The 18,043-nt window shown below is 42.0% G+C and overlaps 1 protein-coding gene across 8 annotated transcripts in view; it reads left to right on the top strand.

The window, feature by feature from the left end:
• The first annotated feature begins 12,244 nt into the window (after positions 1-12,244).
• dmd (dystrophin) overlaps positions 12,245-18,043 on the top strand; it is a 1,998,855-nt gene continuing 1,993,056 nt past the window's right edge. For 4 of the 8 annotated variants that reach the window (XM_063050912.1, XM_063050906.1, XM_063050905.1 and 1 more), the window contains exon 1: positions 12,635-13,008. In XM_063050912.1, the coding sequence (XP_062906982.1) occupies positions 12,939-13,008 (70 nt within the window). In that variant the 5' untranslated portion in view covers positions 12,635-12,938. Of the gene's footprint in view, positions 12,257-12,633; positions 13,009-18,043 lie in introns of those variants that run through there. The other 4 variants (XM_063050911.1, XM_063050907.1, XM_063050909.1 and 1 more) reach the window with 2 other exon arrangements.

Raw genomic sequence — 18,043 nt, 5'->3', positions numbered from 1 at the left:
AAACACAAGCCAAAGAATGTCAAGCATGATGTAGTAAATTAACTCATTTCCCCTGGTGTTGTTAGTCATCCATCCGTAGAACCTTGCAAAAACATCTTCTGAAGTATCATGGCTACACAGAAATACAGCTAGTAAAAACAGCACAGTGTACAGTCAGTAATTGAAACATTATCAACTATAGGACTTGATGTTCATATATTTTTTCGACATGAGAACATCCTACCATCAATTTTTATGACTGTCAACAGGCGAACAGCGACAGAGCTTCAAGCTGTGACAGCTCAATTCCAGATATTTTCCACACCATCAACGAACACAGAATCAGATGTTGATTTTACAGTGAAGCTCCACCACACACCAGCCAATGCAAACACTCTCTGGGTTTCGTCCTTTCATTTTCTCTGGTATTAACTCCAGCACAAACTCCTTTGTTATATTCATTATAAACCAAAAGTATTACAAGTGATACTTACTTTCCTTCCACCAAGGATTTTCCTCTATTAGAAAAGGATAAATACAGAAGAAAACGGGAGGAGAAGGAGTGGGCCACCCAGCACTTCAGCTCTGCCCCCCCCCCTTCAATATGCTCATCACTGGTCTACCCTAGGCTTCGACTCTTATAGCCTTTATTCAACAAGCTTTCAAAAACGTGTTCATCTACACTTCATTATTAGCAATGAGCTAATCTGCATTGCTCTCCACATTAACTTCCGGTGATTTACCACCCTTTATGGTTCCACATTTTATGAATTGCTCAATATGTAACTGGACTTGCAAGAGATATTGGGCTGGAGTTGAGAAGTTCCTGTGAATGGGTCAGTTTTTGTATCCATACATGATGAACCGTGGTCTGGCAGAATCCGGAATCTGACAACTTAGGGATAGCTGGTGAGGGGTTAGGACTGTGTTCTGATTAAACTATGCATGGTAGCACAGCAAAGTTTGCTGTTGCCTGGCAGCAGTGGGAAATGTGCTTGGGAGTCCAGCAATACTTGGTGTGTTTTGCACATACTACTCCAAATGGAACTTGTTGGTTCTGCAGAAGCTCTAGCCCAAAGTTTGCACTGAATGGCTTTATCTAACTTAGGACCGGGCGGTGAAATTGTAACTAAACTGGGCTAAAAAGACACAATTATATTTGATTATTACACAAAAATAATTGTGATCTAGGTTTAACAAAGGGTAATTATTAATAGATTTGTTAAAAATAATGTCAAAAGATACAAATTGAAGTGAGGTTCAAAGGAGTGATTCCAAAGAATGGGGGGAATTTGTTAACATAGTTCACTATGGTGAAATAGATAGCATTGCAATTGCTTCACTAAATTTAAATATGCATTTTAGATTTGCTTGATGGTTTAGAAATATTATAAAGCTACCCATGAATGAGGTCACAGTAGAAGCTAAGACAACACAGATCATTTTGATTCAGTAGTATATCAACAGATAAACATGACCTGGGTTCTAATACGACAGCTGTAAATTGTTATAGTTCCTTAAGGTGTGGAAGGATTAGCTTAGCTCCATTGATATAATTTGGGAAACAATGCAAAGAATGCTCAGCTGTAACTTTAGACCTATAATATTCCACTGCAAACAGCATTAAATGCAGTTTTGTACTCTAAGCTGCATCCTGAAATTCTATAGGTACCAGACTTTGCCCAACAATGAGTCATTTATCGGTGTAGTAACAAATATAATGGTCACTGAGAATAGCCAAGACTCCTTGCCAATTCTGCTAAAATTAGAAGTCAGAGTCCATTACAATCTGACAGCCTACGTCCAATTGGTAGCTGTTTGAAGATCTATAGCAGAGAGCCTGTCTCATTCTATGGCCTTGTTTACAAAACGATAACTCATGACATCCCAGGAATGGCTCTTTTCTCCTATGCTCAATCAGAAGTGTCAGAACCTTTGGTAATCCCAAGGCTGTGCTTTCAATCTCTCCTCTGGCACCCTTCGTACATCTACAACTTGTCTTGCCATCAGATTTCACCACTTTGCTTGATACTTCTGTGGAATTTATTGTATCAAAAGCACAATTTAAGATTAAATTGCTTCACTATTGATAAAAGTAGCTCTTCAGATTGATCTGAGAGTGACAGGACTGTCCTTTCTCTTTGAGATGAACGAACGGTGTTTAGCAATCTAAGAGATCCTTTGCTATGTCAGTCCTTCCAAAATGTTTACCACACTTTTCCAAAATGATGACAACTAATGAACAGGATTAGGTGTCTGATGCTGGAATCTTAGACCAAGGTTCATGTCATGGATGTTTAATGTTTTTTTTAAATATTCTCTTTGTTTGCATTTGGCACCTTGCCAATATTGAGGTAGGGAGGACTTTTTCTTCACAGTGAAAATTTTCTATTATTTTTCCCTGGTATTGTTGGTTACTGCCACAATTTTGTTGCTAAACCTCTCTTCCCATAAGAACATGATGATTTCAGACAAGAAGATAGATTCATTATTTGAATATAGATGTATTGTTTCATGAGTCATTATAGACCTGCATGTTTAGACTCTACTGCAAGAGGCAGTGTTCTTCATCAGTTGCTCTTTGCACCATCCACTATGGATTTTGAAATGCTCTCCTTTAGTGTGAAGTAGGAAGAACACAATTCAGCAGTTAGTCAAACTCCAGTCAACTGAACATGGGAGTCAGGAAATAACATCTATGCTCCGGGTGCCTTATTTAGACAACACACACACACACACACACACACACACAACTGAGTAAGAGTAAAACTGGGTACAAGCCAGAAAAATACCACAAGTACTTAATGCAGCAAAATTATGATGATTAAATTGCACATTCATAAGAAATTAGGAATATATGAAGCTAGACTTACATGTAAAATATCCAAAATTATACAGAACACGAGTAAGAAAAGTTTTAAGGTATGCGAGAAGATTAATATCACATAAGCATTCATTAAATTACCAAGGCTGGTCAAGCACTATACCGATAATCGGGAATACGCTTTTACATAATCGTAACACAAAGTATTGCTCAGCTAGCTTTCTCCTTTCTGAACTAAGACAAAACTTACAGACAATGATTTATGATGATGTAAACAAAGGACAGGCAATACAGAATTGTGTAAATGTGCTTCGGTCTGCCTGAAAAACCCCACCAAAACAAAATGGCTGCTGTCCTCATGTGGTCCAACTGAATTTCAAATTCAACAGCAGCAGCACCACCAGAATTAAAGTCGGCAGGGTTATATTTCAAAATAAAGGCCTGAACAGATATCTTCACCTGGGTAAATGACTCCAACTTCTAAAATTTGTATGTATAAAGCATTCCCTCAGCACTTCAGTGGACAGTTCACAGAAATTCACTCGGCTGTTTCAGATATATTGGTGCAGGTAAACAAAAATTTGGCAAAGAGGTAGGTTTAAAGAAGCATTTTAAAGGAAATAAACATAAAGATAGGTAAAGGCAAAGAAGTTTGGCGCTTTGAAGCTCAGTCATTGAAGAAGGAAATACCAATACGAACAGTTAGAACTGCAGATATGAAAATGGGCTCTTTTCCAGAAGCATGGAGAATGTATGGCTTGCAAGAAAGCACAAGAGCCTTACAACTGGAGCATATCTCAAATCCATGTTCAAGCAAAACTTACTAAGCATTAGCGAGCAAGTTATTAGTGAGTGCCATTTGAAAGCATTGCTGCGATAACCTTCCTCAACATAACTGATGTTTGAAAATAGATTTGAGTGGTAATTGGCCAGATTAGGTTTCCTCTGCATTTCAGGGATTCAACATGATATATGGGCACATTTCCAGTTTCCTTTGCATATGTTGGCATTATAGTTTTCCTGTAACAGCATGAAAGGAACCTACAGATTGCCCTAAAGCACATCTTCAGCAATACAGTTGTGGTAATGTCAGGAACCATAACTGTATAATGAGTGGAAGACTGACATATCTAATTAGAGCAGACAATAGATATGGGTCAGCCACTCAAACCATTTGACTGAAATTAGTTATGAAATGGCTTTGACACTTGTAGTGGGCTAAAGTTTTACTGCAAGCAGGAAGTAGCTGCACTCTAGCAGTTTCAAAAATCCACCTGGAACGTATAAGAGAAATTGTAGGGAAAAGGATGTGGAGGGATATAATCTGTTGCTGATGATAACACAAAGCCTGTTCTGAGTGCAGTTCTGAAACTATCACGTTTAGCACAGTGGTAATACAGAGCAATACTGATGCAGAAGATTGCCTGAGTGATGATAGAATTTCATCCTTCACCACTAAAGTGAATGTGCAGTGGTCATTGTTATTAATATGGTAACATGATGGACTGATGCATCTGTGACAGTAGCGGATGGCGAGGAATAGATTTTGATTTTCTCTCATGTTGGTTCTCTCACCATCTGTTCAATACTGCATTTGATAAATAAGTTTACCAAAGCTCTGTTGAGTTTGTCGGTCTTGGTGGTTCCAAACCTTGTGTGTTCATAAATAAGTCCTCACTCAAAAACATTGTGTGTCCTTCCTACTCAACTTAGTATTCAGCATGAAGTGTTATAGAATGCCAGCCAAAGATGGGCTTATGTTGCCATTTCTTGACCACAAGACTTGCCATCACCGACTTCAAGGGATCTGAAACGAAAGGACTGAGGAATCCTATCCTATCCTATCTGATTATTACTACTTAATAACCTCTGGAGAATTGTGCTTCTGGTGGGACAGTTTGCAATCAGGGGCCATGACAAAGCTTTCCAGCATGATGGTGAACATATGTCTCTCATCAGAAAAGATGCTGATGCTGAAAATACAAGATAAAGACAGAATACGCCCAAAGTACCCAGCAGGCAAGGCAGCATCTGAGGATAATTTAATCTTTCAGGTGAAAGGCCACTCATCAAATGCTTCCAGCATGTTCTGATATGATTCTATAACTATGACTGTGCTTGCTGTTACAGCACTATACAAATAAATATATAATAAAACTGTTCTTTTAACTTCTGGGAATGTGCCAGATTTCTGGAAGGGGACTTTGCAGGGATGACTGAACTGAATGCTCCTTTGATGTATCGTTGGTACCCTGGTCAATTGATCTTCTGTCCAGTTTAATCTTTGTTCATTTCAGATGACAATTTAAAAGTAAATATTGATACTGCTGTAGGTTTAGTGCCAAATACAAGCATGACAGGTTAGAACAGCAGAATTCCTTGCCTTAATGACATTAGTGAAGCAGATGGCTTTTATATTTCATGGTCACTTTTCTAGATGTAGTTAATTAATTAAATTCTCTAACTGTTGTGAAGTTTGAACTCCTGTCACCATATCATTAATCTAGGTTACTGGTCTGCCACCCTTCACATTTCAGCCTTATCCAAAATTAAATTGGTTAAAGATTCCAGATATTTAGTGTTTCTCTAATAATGTTCATTGTAGTACCCTAAGATCCACAACTAATGCCATCGATCAACAGATCATTGCATGTGATCTCGGGTGATCTTCTGTAGGATCTTGTGGTCCAGTGCCTGGCACAATGTTGCAGCCAGACAGGGCACTCTCAATGGTGGTCCTGTAGAAAATTTCTAGGATGGGGTTTGGGAGCCTTGCATGTCTCAGTCTCCTCAGAAAGTGTAGACACTGCTGTGCCTTCTTCACTCGTGAGGAGGTGTTGTGGGTCCAGGTTAGATCATCCATATTTGCACACCAAGCAACTTTATGCTCTTTACTCTCTCCACTGCAGAGCCACTCATGTGCAATGGAGAGAGACTGGCATGTGTCGTCATGAATTCCACAATCATCTAGAGACTCAGGATGTTGTTCTTGCACCATTTGAAAAGCCTTTCTACCTCCTCTCTGTATGCTAACTCATCATTGTTGCTAATGAGGCCATCCACTGTAGTATCATCAGCGAATCTGAGGATGTAGTTTGAGCTGAGTCTGGCAATGCAGTCGCGAGGTAGCAGTGTGAACAGCAGCAAGATAAGCACACGGCCCTGGGGATCACTAGTGCTCCGAATGATGCAGCTTCAGATGTTGCTGCCAAAAATTTGATCAGGGTCTTTCCATCAAGAAATTCAAGATCCAGTTGTAGAGATCCCAATGAGAACAGTTCACCCACTAGCCTCTGAAGGATGAATGTGTTAAATGCCAAGCTGAAATCAATGAACAACATTCTGGAGTATGAGGCATAATTTTCTAGGTGGGATAGGATGGAGTAGAGGGCCAAGACTATGGCATCATCAATGGGCTGGTTATTCCTTTTCATTTTCTTCTGATCCCTGTCTACCACTTTACTCAGGTTTTGCCATGTTTTGACTCTCCCTTTTGATCTTCCTCTGTCTGATTCTGGGCAACTCTGGTCATCAGTAGCAACTCCATTTCTGTTCCCCTACCTATGACCTCATCTTAATTAATTGATCCTAACATGATGCTGAGATCCTGTACCAACTCTGTCTCCTGTATACATTTCTCTGACCAGGGATCTTCATTCTATACAGGGGTCTTCCAATCCATCTGGATTGCTTCTTCTGCTCTCCAAACTCGTTTTATATCTATTCATCATAAACTGCTGATGATAGATTTTAGACCTGAAATAATAATTCCTGTTTCATTCTCCGTAGAAGCTGAATGATGCACACAGCATTTTCTATTTTTACTACCAATAATAAAGTGCTGGAAATTACTGCAGCATCACAACCGGAAATATTGACGCAAACACGAGGAAATCTGAAGATGCTGGAATTTCAAGCAACACACATAAAAGTTGCTGGTGAACACAGCAGGCCATGCAGCATCTCTAGGAAGAGGTACAGTCGACGTTTCGGGCCGAGACCCTTCGTCAGGACTAACTGAAAGAACAGCTAGTAAGAGATTTGAAAATGGGAGGGGGAGGGGGAGATCCGAAATGATAGGCGAAGACAGGAGGGGGAGAGATGGAGCCAACAGCTGGACAGTTGGTTGACCATCTCTCTTGCCTCCATAGATACTGAGTTCCTCCAGCAATTTGTTCTATGGTCCAGATTCCAGCATCTACACTCCTTTGTGTCCTCAAGTGTTGGAAATTAATAAATTGGTAATATTAATATAACAAGTTACTTCACTTGGCTTTCTCTGAATGACTTCACAGGAAGATATCCTTAAATAGGCTATGCATAAGGTCCTCATTATGGAAGGCACACTGATTGTATGTTTCGACCTGAAGAAAGGTGACACAATGTTCTGCTGCAGGAATCAGAATCAGGTTTAGTATCACCAGCATACGTCCTGAAATTTGTTAACTTTGCGGCAGCAGTACAATTAAATACTTGATAATATAGAAAAATAAATGTATTTTAAACTCTATAAATATATATATATGTATGTTAAATAATTAAATTAAGAAAAGTAGCGTAATAACAGAATTCTTTTTTAAAAAGTAGTGAGTTAGTGTTCATGGGTTCAATGTCAATTTAGAAATTGGATGGCAGAGGGGAAGAAGCTGTTCCTGAATCACTGAGTGTGTGCCTTGAGGCCTCTGTACCTCTGTACCTCCTTCTTGATGGTAACAGTGAGAGAAAGGCATGTCCTGGTTGGTGGTGGCCCTTGATGATGGAAGCCACTTCCTCTCCACATCCATTCTATCAAGGCCTTTTAACATTCAACAGTTTTCAATGAAGTCAACCCTCATTGTTCTGAATTCTAGTAAATACAGGCCCAGAGCCATCAAATGTTCTTCATATGACAAGCCATTCAATCTTGGAAACATTTTTGTGAACCTCCTTTGAACCACTCCAGTGTCAGCACATCCTTTCTAAGACGAGGGGCTCAAAATTCCTCACAATACTCCAAGTGAGATTTCACCAGTGCTTTATAAAGCCTTAACATTACATCCTTCCTTTTATATTACAGACCTCTTGAAATTATTGCTAACATTACTTTTGCCTTCCTCACCACCGACTCAACCTGCAAATTAACCTTTAGGGAATCCTGCACAAGGTCTCTCAAGAACCTTGCCCTTGGATTTAAAAACTTTTCTCTCCATTTAGAAAATATTCCATCCTTTTATTTCTTCTACCAAAGTGCATGACTGTACACTTCCCAACACTGTATTCCATCTGCCATTTCTTTACCCATTCTCCTAATCTGCCTAAGACCTTCTGCAGACCTCTACTTCCTCAATATTACCTGCCCTTCCTCCTATCTTTGTATTGTCTACAAACTTTGCAACTAAGCCCTCAGAGTTCAAAGTAAAATTTATTATCAGAGTACATACATGTCACCACATACAACCCTGAAATTCTGTTTCCTGCGGGCAAACTTAGCAAATCTATAGAACGGTCACTATAAACAGGATCAATGAACAACAAACTGTGAAATGCAAGTAAGTAAGTAGTAATAAGTAATGAGAACATGAAATAACAAGATAAAGAGTCTTTATCATTGGTTGAGGGAACACCAGAAATAGAATGAGTGCAGTTATCCCCTTTTGTTCAAGAGCCTGATGGTTGAGGGGTAGTAACTGTTCTTCAACCTGGTGGTGCGTCCATTCTGTCGCCCAGGTCTTTGACATATAATGTAAAAAGAAGTGGACCCCGAGGAACACCACTAGTCACCAGCAGCCAACCAGAAAAAGCTCCCTTTCTTCCAACTCTTTGCCTCCTGCCAATCAGCCATGGCTTTATCCATGCTAGTATCTTTCCTGTAATAGAATGGGCTCTTAACTTGTTAAGCAGCCTCATGTGTGGCACCTTGTCAAAGGCCTTCTGGAATCCAGATACACAACATCCACCAATTCTCTCCATCTATCCTTGTTATTTCTTCAAAAAATTTCCAACAGATTTGTCAGGCAAGATTTTCTCTTGAGGAAACCATGCTGATTACAGCCTATGTGCCTCCAAATAACCCAAAACCACATCCTTAACAATCGACTCCAACATATTCCCAACCATGGAAGTCAGACTGGCTGGCGTAATAAGGTGTATTTGCCCAAGAACTGCCGATCACTGTTTTTTTTTAACGCACCATTGAGTTGCTGCCATATGATAGGCTGATCAGATATTTGCATTAATGAGCAGGTGTACAGGTGTACTTAATAAAGAGACTACTGAGTTTATCTCCTTTATTATCACCCCAGCAGATACTGCCGTAGCTTTAGGCTTCATTATTGTGAGTCTATGAACATTCCTTGCACGTTGGTGCAGAGGGTTTGGAGATCAACTACCTCAAGTAACCCTTGGTTCAAATTCAGAAATAACCTCCTTCTTCTTCATCTTGTAAAGTTTAATGGTGGTTAGCAGACCAACATACATTACCACCACCTACTGAGGTGAAGTGTGGAGCAAAGAGACAGGTTCAGGAAATTTTGTGGAGGCTTGATACAAAAGCAGAGCAGTGGAGATGATTCAGCAGTGAAGGGTAACTTTAATAATTGACTGCAAAATAACAAGCCACAATGAGCTACGGAACAAAAGAGAACAGAAACTAAACACGACAAGAAACAAGGTAAACTTTAGGCAGGGAGAGTGAAAACTAGGTTGAGGCCGGCTGGTTCAATGAGTGAACAAGGACCGTGGATGAGAATTGGGATTAAATAGGTTGCAGGTGATGATTCTGGAATGAGTGGCAGGAGAATCCTATAAACTGGATGGAGACTGGGTGGTGCCTGAATGTGCAGGCTGGGAGGTGTCAGTTGGATCAGGCCTGACAACAGGAAGTATACCAACTTAAATTCCTCCCCCCCCCACAAAAAACTCAAATAAAATCTAATGCATTTCAGAACATCAAATACACACTTACATATAATGCAATGGCAGTGACATCCTAACAAACTTTCCATGTTGCACTGTGTCTGTTCCAAAGATCTCAATTTAGCATGATACCGTTGGGCTCTCATTCCAAATCTACTCCCTTTTAATATAAGATAGCAGTCTAGAATCTGTACAGCACAGTAAGAACTGAGGCTATGAGTTCAGCCACTTGCTTGCTCATCCTTTCTACTTTAGCTCCTTACATGGTGTGTAGGGGAAAATGACTATAGTTAAATGTTGGGCTGCTAGGACCTATGATAGTGGAAAGAGTGTCATGGCTTGCCGAAAAAAAGGCTTGAGCCCTGGTTTCAAGCTTTGTTTGTGCTTCAATTTGGTAACACCCTGGAGTAACTGCAAAGAAAGATGCTTTTCAATATCTTCATCATTTAGTCAAATAACATAAAAACAGTCTATTTGGCCTACCATGTCTGTGCAGCTTATATATAGTAACAGACATCCCACCTCTCCCAGAAGTTCCGCGAGTCTCCCGCATATTGATAGCAGCTCCCTAACACCCGCAAATTATATACAATATCCTGGAAATCTATTTTTTTTTAGAGTGAGCGAGTGAGGGGGAGGAGGGAGGGAGAGGTGGGGGGTCAGAGAGAGAGAGAGATAGAGAGAGAGGGAGCGAAAATGAGCGAATCCTGATTGGTCTCTCTTTCTGCTAAGTAGACCTATCAGTTTTCTCTGTGGGTGCGCTTTACAGTTGACCTCTCTCTCTTTCATTGTCCATCAGTTCAGTTTAGTGTCCTGCAGCACCATGGCAGAGTGTTCCAAAAAAAGAAAATATAAAACGTACTTCACCCCAGACTAAAGTGTACCCATGCTTAATAGGGGTCAAAAATTATGGCAGTGTTGCTAGCTGCACTGTTTGCAACAGTGACTTTTCTATTGTCCATGGTGGGTTAAGACTGTAAAAGACATGTTGAGGTGAGTTTAACAGGTGTCATTCATTCATTAGCATAGCTAACGTTATTTAAACTAGCTGGTTGGCTGCTAAGGAGCTACGCTATTGATGTCCTACGTGATGAGGCCAAATTCCCTGTAGACTTGCTTAAAGTTGTAATAGAATAAAAAACAACTCCATGATAATATAATAAGTGAATCTTATGAATCTGTTGTCTTGCAAAATTAACAAATTCATTGACACAGACTGCTATGAGGTTGAGACTTCCGGCAAAATGCTCAAATCTGCCAAGCAAGCCACATTACAGCACAAGGAAAGTTTGCAAATGAAATAGAAAAGCTATTTGCATTAGCATTTAGCTATTAGCATTGAGACTGCCAACAAAATACTCTACAAGGAATATATACATGTGTGTGTGTGAATAGTTTCAATATGTGATCAAATAAATTGTTGTGTTCTTTCATAATCATGTCCTGTGTACATTCACCCTTGGAGGTCGACTGGTAGAGGGGATATGGGGTTGCGGGGCGGGGAGTGCTACCTCCCTGAAATGAGTTTGTGCAGGGTGGGATGTCTGTAGTAATCCTGTTTACCAGCACTTGGATAGTTGCCTACAATGCCTTCATAATAACAGACCTCCTCAGAAAATCTAAGATGTTAAACAGAACCATGCAGACTGCAGCAGTTTGAGATGGTTCCTTACCCGTTCTTTCTTTACAGGCAACTAGGGATTGACCGTAAATGCTGGGATCCATAGTAATGCTCTAAAGGTAAGTAAGATTTTTTTAAAGTAACCATGCTGCCAGCGTCTAACATGTCTAGAGCATCAGATCTCATGTAAGGACGGGTAGCTCACACCTCTACTTTCCCCGATCCCAGGCTGAGAATGCCCGAGATCTTTCTCAAACCTGAACAGCTGTTTCACATTGTGACATCCACCCTCGGTGAATAATCACGTCCTGTGAACTTACACAAACCTTCCAGATGTTAGAAATTGGCAAATGGGCCTGACCACATCCCTTCTTGTGTGAGCTCAATGCGAAGTAATGCATCATATGTGCCGCTTCCAGTGTCCGTGCGGAATTTTCAATAATTTCACAAAACGTATGGGCAAGACTAAAACCTAAATTAAATACGAGGATAGAAAAAGATTTCCAACCACGATATTAATTTGGTCAGCCGCTGCAGTTACTCAGGTGACTTCCCGTCCTTCCAGCTTTTACAGAGCAGCGTCCTGATAACAAAATTCAAAGACTGCTTTGCTTCTTTTATCCGAGTTTCTCTGCGCAAATTAAACTGCAGAAATGCCAGACGAATCTATTATTAATCCCAACCAAGAATTATCTTGCCATAAATCCTATCGCTATCAAGAGTAAAGCAAAAATAAAAATCTGCATAGCATTCTTTACCGTGCAGTTTCAATGCGGAACATAACTCTTCGGCAAACGCCTGGTGCATGTCTGTGTGTCTCTTGAGCTGCTCCAGCAGCCGAAAACAGTCGCCAAATGATGGGAGTAAAGAGGATCGGGGGTGCAGCAAACTGGTATCCGAGAAAGTGTTCCGGGAAAGTAGTAGGACTTGTACAAAGAGTGAGAAGTTTAAAGCCCATCATTCTTATGGAAGAAAATGTGGGGAAAATAGTTTAATATGTTTATTCGGGATAGAAACTAAAAGTGATACTGAAATATAATATCTTTTCGTTTGCAAGTTTGATATCCTTCGCAGATTCTATTTTTGATTTTTGTTATATTTGCCCGACTTAAGCAAAAACTTGCTGTGATTATTTTGAACGATGCAACTGGTGCCGGAGAAATGTTAAACGGAGTCAGGTGATTGCATTGGGGTCACCGTCTCTTTAAACGGCGGCATTGCATTGGGATTGTGTTGCGAAGCGTTCCCTGCAGCCTCTCCTGATTTGTGGGGTGTCGGGTTTCCTGCGCTCATCCTGCACTTGGGTCGGGCCGCTCGCTCTCTTTTATGGAGAGGATCTATTTGGGAATGGTGGGGATGGGGTGGGCCACGTGCACCTGTTGAACTGGATCCTTCCTAAGTTGTGACAGCTCTCGCTGTTCCCGGAGAGTGTGTGTGCCTGCGGCGGGGAGTCGGGGGGGGCTAACTCGCTACCCCTCCCCCAACACCTTTCCCCCGGCTGGTTGAGAGGTGTACTGGATCCCACAGCCCCGCGGCGGACAGAACTTGGCTTACAGCCTCCGGGGAACGGCAGCCGGGACCTTCCTTCCTTGTCTCCAGCCCGAGCACAGGGAGCGAGAGATGGCAGAAGGTCCGAAGGACGAATCGGCGGCAGGGGACGAATTTAACGAAATCATTAAAACTCGCACGGGTAAGTCCCGTAAGAGGGCTGAGATAGTGGGATTTGCACTTTAAAATATGACTGAGAGCCCGTGAATGGCGTAACATATTCCCATAACTTTATAGAAGACGCTGGAGTGTACAAGCGACCCTGCGTGTGTGTTTGTGTTCCTCCTGGTTAAAAGCCGAGTTAGAACAGTTGCAGGGCAGAATTGGCACTGGTTACCTCATTGAAGGAGACCCGTTGGAGGGGTGGCATGCAGCCCGCTCCCAGGACGGAGGCTCCCGTTGCAGCGGTTACATCGGCTCCGGCCAGCAGTCGTTGCTGCTTTCAATAGCCGGACCGCAATGGGATCCAAATGGGTTGGATTGCAGAGTGCGCGCAACGTGGCGCGATGGTTGGCTAGAAAACGAAGTCTCAGTCACGCTTTGTATAATATTTTCTTTGTGTATAAAGTCTAAGGGGAGTGCGGGTGGGAGCAGGGGACAAGGATCTTTGCCGGTCACTGGAGAGAATTTATGTGGGAATCTGATTGTACGCATGCCGGTGGTGCTCTGGAACAGCCGTTCCGTTACCACACCCCACAATCCATTTGTTGCTGCTTTTGCTCCTCCCATTATTTTAAGTTAAACATAGAAAGCACCTGTCCCTGATTTCTTCCCTGCTGTACGCTGCATGTTCAGCATTGTTGCCGGATGACAGTTTTACAGGGCAGTGTGGAACTGCCAGGGATTGGGAATTATCAAGGGATTGGGAAGTGGCTGAGGTTTACCAGCCAAAGTCAACGCGACAAAAAACCCGGAGGCATTTCAACATCATTACTTAAGGGCGGACTGCGCCCATAGCCTGGCAGCTCAAAGGCTGTCCAGTGGCTGGCTTCTGATCCTGCAGGTTTAAAGTTTGGATGTTGGCGACGAGCTTTCGTAGCGAAAACGAACCCTGCAGTAAAAAGAGTGGTGATCTTTGTTAGTTACTCGCTGGCGGATCGTCCACACTGGGTACACTCATTCCAGGATGTACAATAAATCTGCGTGGGATGTTTCATTGAGGGCCAGTCTTGAATTTCTGCATCAGAATAGGACCAACAATACTGTTGGCAGTTTATTACTCCGTTACGCCAAACATGTCTATTTCCAGTTGGTCATAAATAATAATGAAACACGTCTTTGAGCAAGCTTGATCATAAAGTATGCGTTAAATTGTGTGGGACTGGTGGTTAACATTCGCAACTCTACAACTAACCGTGCAGCTTGTGTACGTTACAGGGAGAGAAACGGTGGCTGTTGGAACGCAACAGTGAATATCTCGGGGAGCTTTCGCTTGTCTGAGTGAGGGACAGTTTTGTGCCAGAAGCTTGGGGCCCAGGGTGTCCGGGAGTGGCTGCAGAAGATTCTCAAGGGGGGGGGGGCGGTGAGCAGCCAGAGGTCTTGGTGCATATTGGCACTAATGACGTAAATAGAAAGGGGGGAAGGGTCATGCACACTGAGTGTAAGGAGTTGGGGAAGAGGCTCCAGAGCAGAACCTAGGAAGTGTAATCTCTGGGTCACTCCCTACCATATGCTAGTCAGGGTAGGAATGGGATGACAGAACAGATGGATCAGTACTGCCGGGGTGGGGGGGGGCAGGATTTCAAATCTCTGGATCATTGGGAACCCTTCTGGGGAAGGGAACCCCAGAAAAAGGACTGTTCAAACCTGAACCCAAGTGGGACCAATATCCCTGTGGGCAGGTTTGCTAGAGCTGTTGGTGAGGGTTTAAACTTGTTTGGCAGGGGAATGGGAATTGGAGTGATAGGGTTGAGGATGGGGCGGTTGGTACACAACTAGGTACATTGTGTAGTGAGACTTTGAAGAAGGATGGGTTGATGACAGAGCAAAATTTCAGCCAGTGGGATGAGTTAAGGTGTAACAGGGGGCCATGAATAAAGGACTGAAGGTGTTATACTTAAATGCACACAGTATACAGAATTAGGTAGATGATCTTGTAGCACAGTTAGATTAGCAGGTATAACATTGTGGGCATCACTAAGTCAGGCTTTAAAAAAATCATAGTTGTGAGCTTAACATCCAAAGATACATATTGTATTAAAAGGACAGGCAGGTAGTCAGAAAGAATGGGGTAGCTTTGTTCATATAAAAACAATTAAATGAAATCCTTAAAACAGGTGACATGGGATCAGAAGATGTACAATCCTATGGGTGGAGTTAAGAAACTGCATAGGTGAAAAAACTCTGAGTTATGTACAAGCCTCTAAGCAGTAGCCAGGATGTGGGGTACAAATTACAACAGGAGCTAGAAAAGCTGTATACAAAGGTCAATGTTACAATAGTCATGGGGGGTTTCAAAATGCAGGTAGCTTGGGAAAAATCAGGTTACTGCTGGATCCCAAGAGAGGGCATTTATAGAAGGAACTGAGGTGCCTTTTTAGGGAAACTTGTGGTTGAGCTCACAAGGGGAAAGGCAATTCTGGATTGGGTGTTGTGTAATGAACCAAATTTGATTTGTTGGAGCTTAAGGTAATGGAACCCTTAGGAGACAGTGATCATAATATGATAGAATTCACCTTGCAGTTTGAGAGGGAGAAGCTGAAGTCAGATGTATCATTATTACAGTGGAATAAAGGAAATTAGAGCCATGAGAGAGGACCTGGCCAAAGTTGATTGGAAGGGGACTCTAGCAGGGATGATGACAGAACAGCAATGGCTGTAGTTTCTCGGAGTAATTCAGAAGGTGCAAGATAGCTACATCCCAAAGATGGAGAAGAATTCTAAAGGGAAGATGAGGCAACCATGAGTGACAAGGGCAGCCAAAGACAAAATAAAAGGAACACAGGGATATAATATCACCCAGATTAGTGGGAGATTACAGGAAAGAGAAGCTTTTAAGAACCAGCAGAAGGCAACAAAAATCCAAAAAGAGAAAAGATAAAATGTGACGGTTAGATGGCCAAAAATATCAAGGGGGTTACCAAAAGTTTTTTTTTCCATATGTAATGAGTAAAAGAGAGGCAAGTGTGGATATTGGACTACTGGAAAATGACACTGGAGAGTTGAGGGTCAAAGAAATGGTGGATGAACTTGATGCAAGACACCAGCAGTTTGAATTTGAGAGTGTCAGAGGACATAAGTGAGTGTAGTTGCTATGTCTATGGAGAAGATGTATGGGAAGCCAAAAGATCTGAAGGGAGATAAGTTACTTGGACCAGATGAACTACACACTAGGATTCTGAAAAAGATGTCTGAAGAGATTGTGGAGGCATTAGTAATGATCTGTAAAGAATCACTAGATTCTGGAATGGTTCCAGCGTACTGGAATCTTGCAAATGACACTCCACTCTTTAAGGGGGGAAGGAGGCAGAGGATAGGAAATTATTGGCCAGTTAGCCTGAGCTCAGTGGTTGGGAAGATGTTGGAGTCCATTATTAAGGTTGAGGGTTTCAGAGTGCTTGAGGCACATGATAAAATAGGCAAAAGTCAGCATGATTTCCTTGATTCCTTGATTTCCATGATTTCCTTGAAGGGAAACCTTGCCTGACAAATCTATTGGAATTCATTGAGGAAGTAACAGGCAGAATAGACAAAGCTGAGTCAGTAGATGTTGTTTACTTACATTTTCTGAAGCCCTTTGACAAGATGCTGCACATGAGGCTGATTAATATGATAAGGGCCCTTGGTATTACAGGAAAATATGAGCATGGATAAGAAGACTGGCTGACTGGCTGGAGGCAAAATGGGAATAAAGGGGACTTTTTCTGGTTTGCTGCCGATGACAAGTGGTGTTTGGGGGTTGCTGTTAGGACAGCTTCTTTTCACATTACATGTTAATGATTTGGATGATGGAATTGATGGCTTTGTGGTCAGGTTTGCAGATGTGGGACAGGTAATGCCGAGGAAGCAGGAAGTCTGCAGAAGGACTTGGACTGATTGGGTGAATGGGCAGAGAAGTGGCAGATGGGATGCAGTGTGGGGAAATGTAGTCATGCACTTTGGCAGGAGGAATAAAAGTGTAGACCATTTTCTAAACACAAAATTCAAAAAATCAGAGGGGCAAAGGGACCTGGGAGTCCTTCATTGCAGATTGAGTTGGGGGTAAGGAACATAAATGGAATGTTAGCATTCATCTGGAGAGGACTAGAATATAAGAGCATGGATGCATTGCTGAAGCTTATTAGGCATTTGTCAGGCTGCACTGTATTGTGAGCAGTTTTCAGCCCCTTATCTAAGAAAAGATGTGCTGGCATTGGAGAGGTTCAGAGGAGAACCACGAGAATGATTCCAGGAATGAAAGGGTTAACATGTGAGGAGCGTTTGATAGCTCTGGGCCTGTATTCACTGGAGTATAGAAGAATGAGGGGGGAGTTCATTGAAACCTATCAAATATTGAAAGGCCTAGACAGAGTGGATATGGGGTTTCCTACAGTAGGAGAGTACAGGACAAGGACACAGCCTCAGTACAGGGAGACATCCATTTAGAACAGAGATGCGGAGTATTCTCTTGAGCCAGAGTGTGGTGAATCTGTGGAATTCATTGTCGCAGATGGATGTGGGGGTCTGGTCATTGAGTATATTTAAAGCAGAGGTTGATAGGTTCTTGATGAGTTAGGGCATCACCAGTTATGGGGAGAAGGGAGGAGAATGGGGTTGAGAGGGATAATAAATCAGCCACGATGGAACGTTGGAGAAGACTCAATGGGCCAAAAGGCCTAATTTTGCTCTTATGCCTTATGGTCTTGTGATGCCTGATGGGAAAATCAAATACAGGGCACTTCTTTGGAACTGCTTCCCAGGACATATGGAGCCAAATGGCCACTTCTGGAAGGATACCAGGAATCTGAATTCTGAGCTATGTGTTAGGAAAGGTCATATTTTATTTTAATTTTATATTTAGGGCCAGGCATAGTTCAGTGGAGACAGTCAGCTGCTCCTCATGAATTAGACTGGTGAAAACTATTTTAAGCATTGACTAGGAAAGAAACTGGTTTTGCATTTCATTCAGGAGTCCAGTGTTATGGTAACTGGATAAGGAGTGCACAGATATTTATACAGTAGTTACAAACATAGCAAAT

This window comes from Mobula hypostoma, chromosome 6, assembly GCF_963921235.1.
Source record: "Mobula hypostoma chromosome 6, sMobHyp1.1, whole genome shotgun sequence".
Lineage (NCBI taxonomy): Eukaryota > Metazoa > Chordata > Chondrichthyes > Myliobatiformes > Myliobatidae > Mobula > Mobula hypostoma.
Note: the sequence above shows the minus strand (reverse complement) of the source record. Positions and strands in the feature narration are given on the sequence as shown.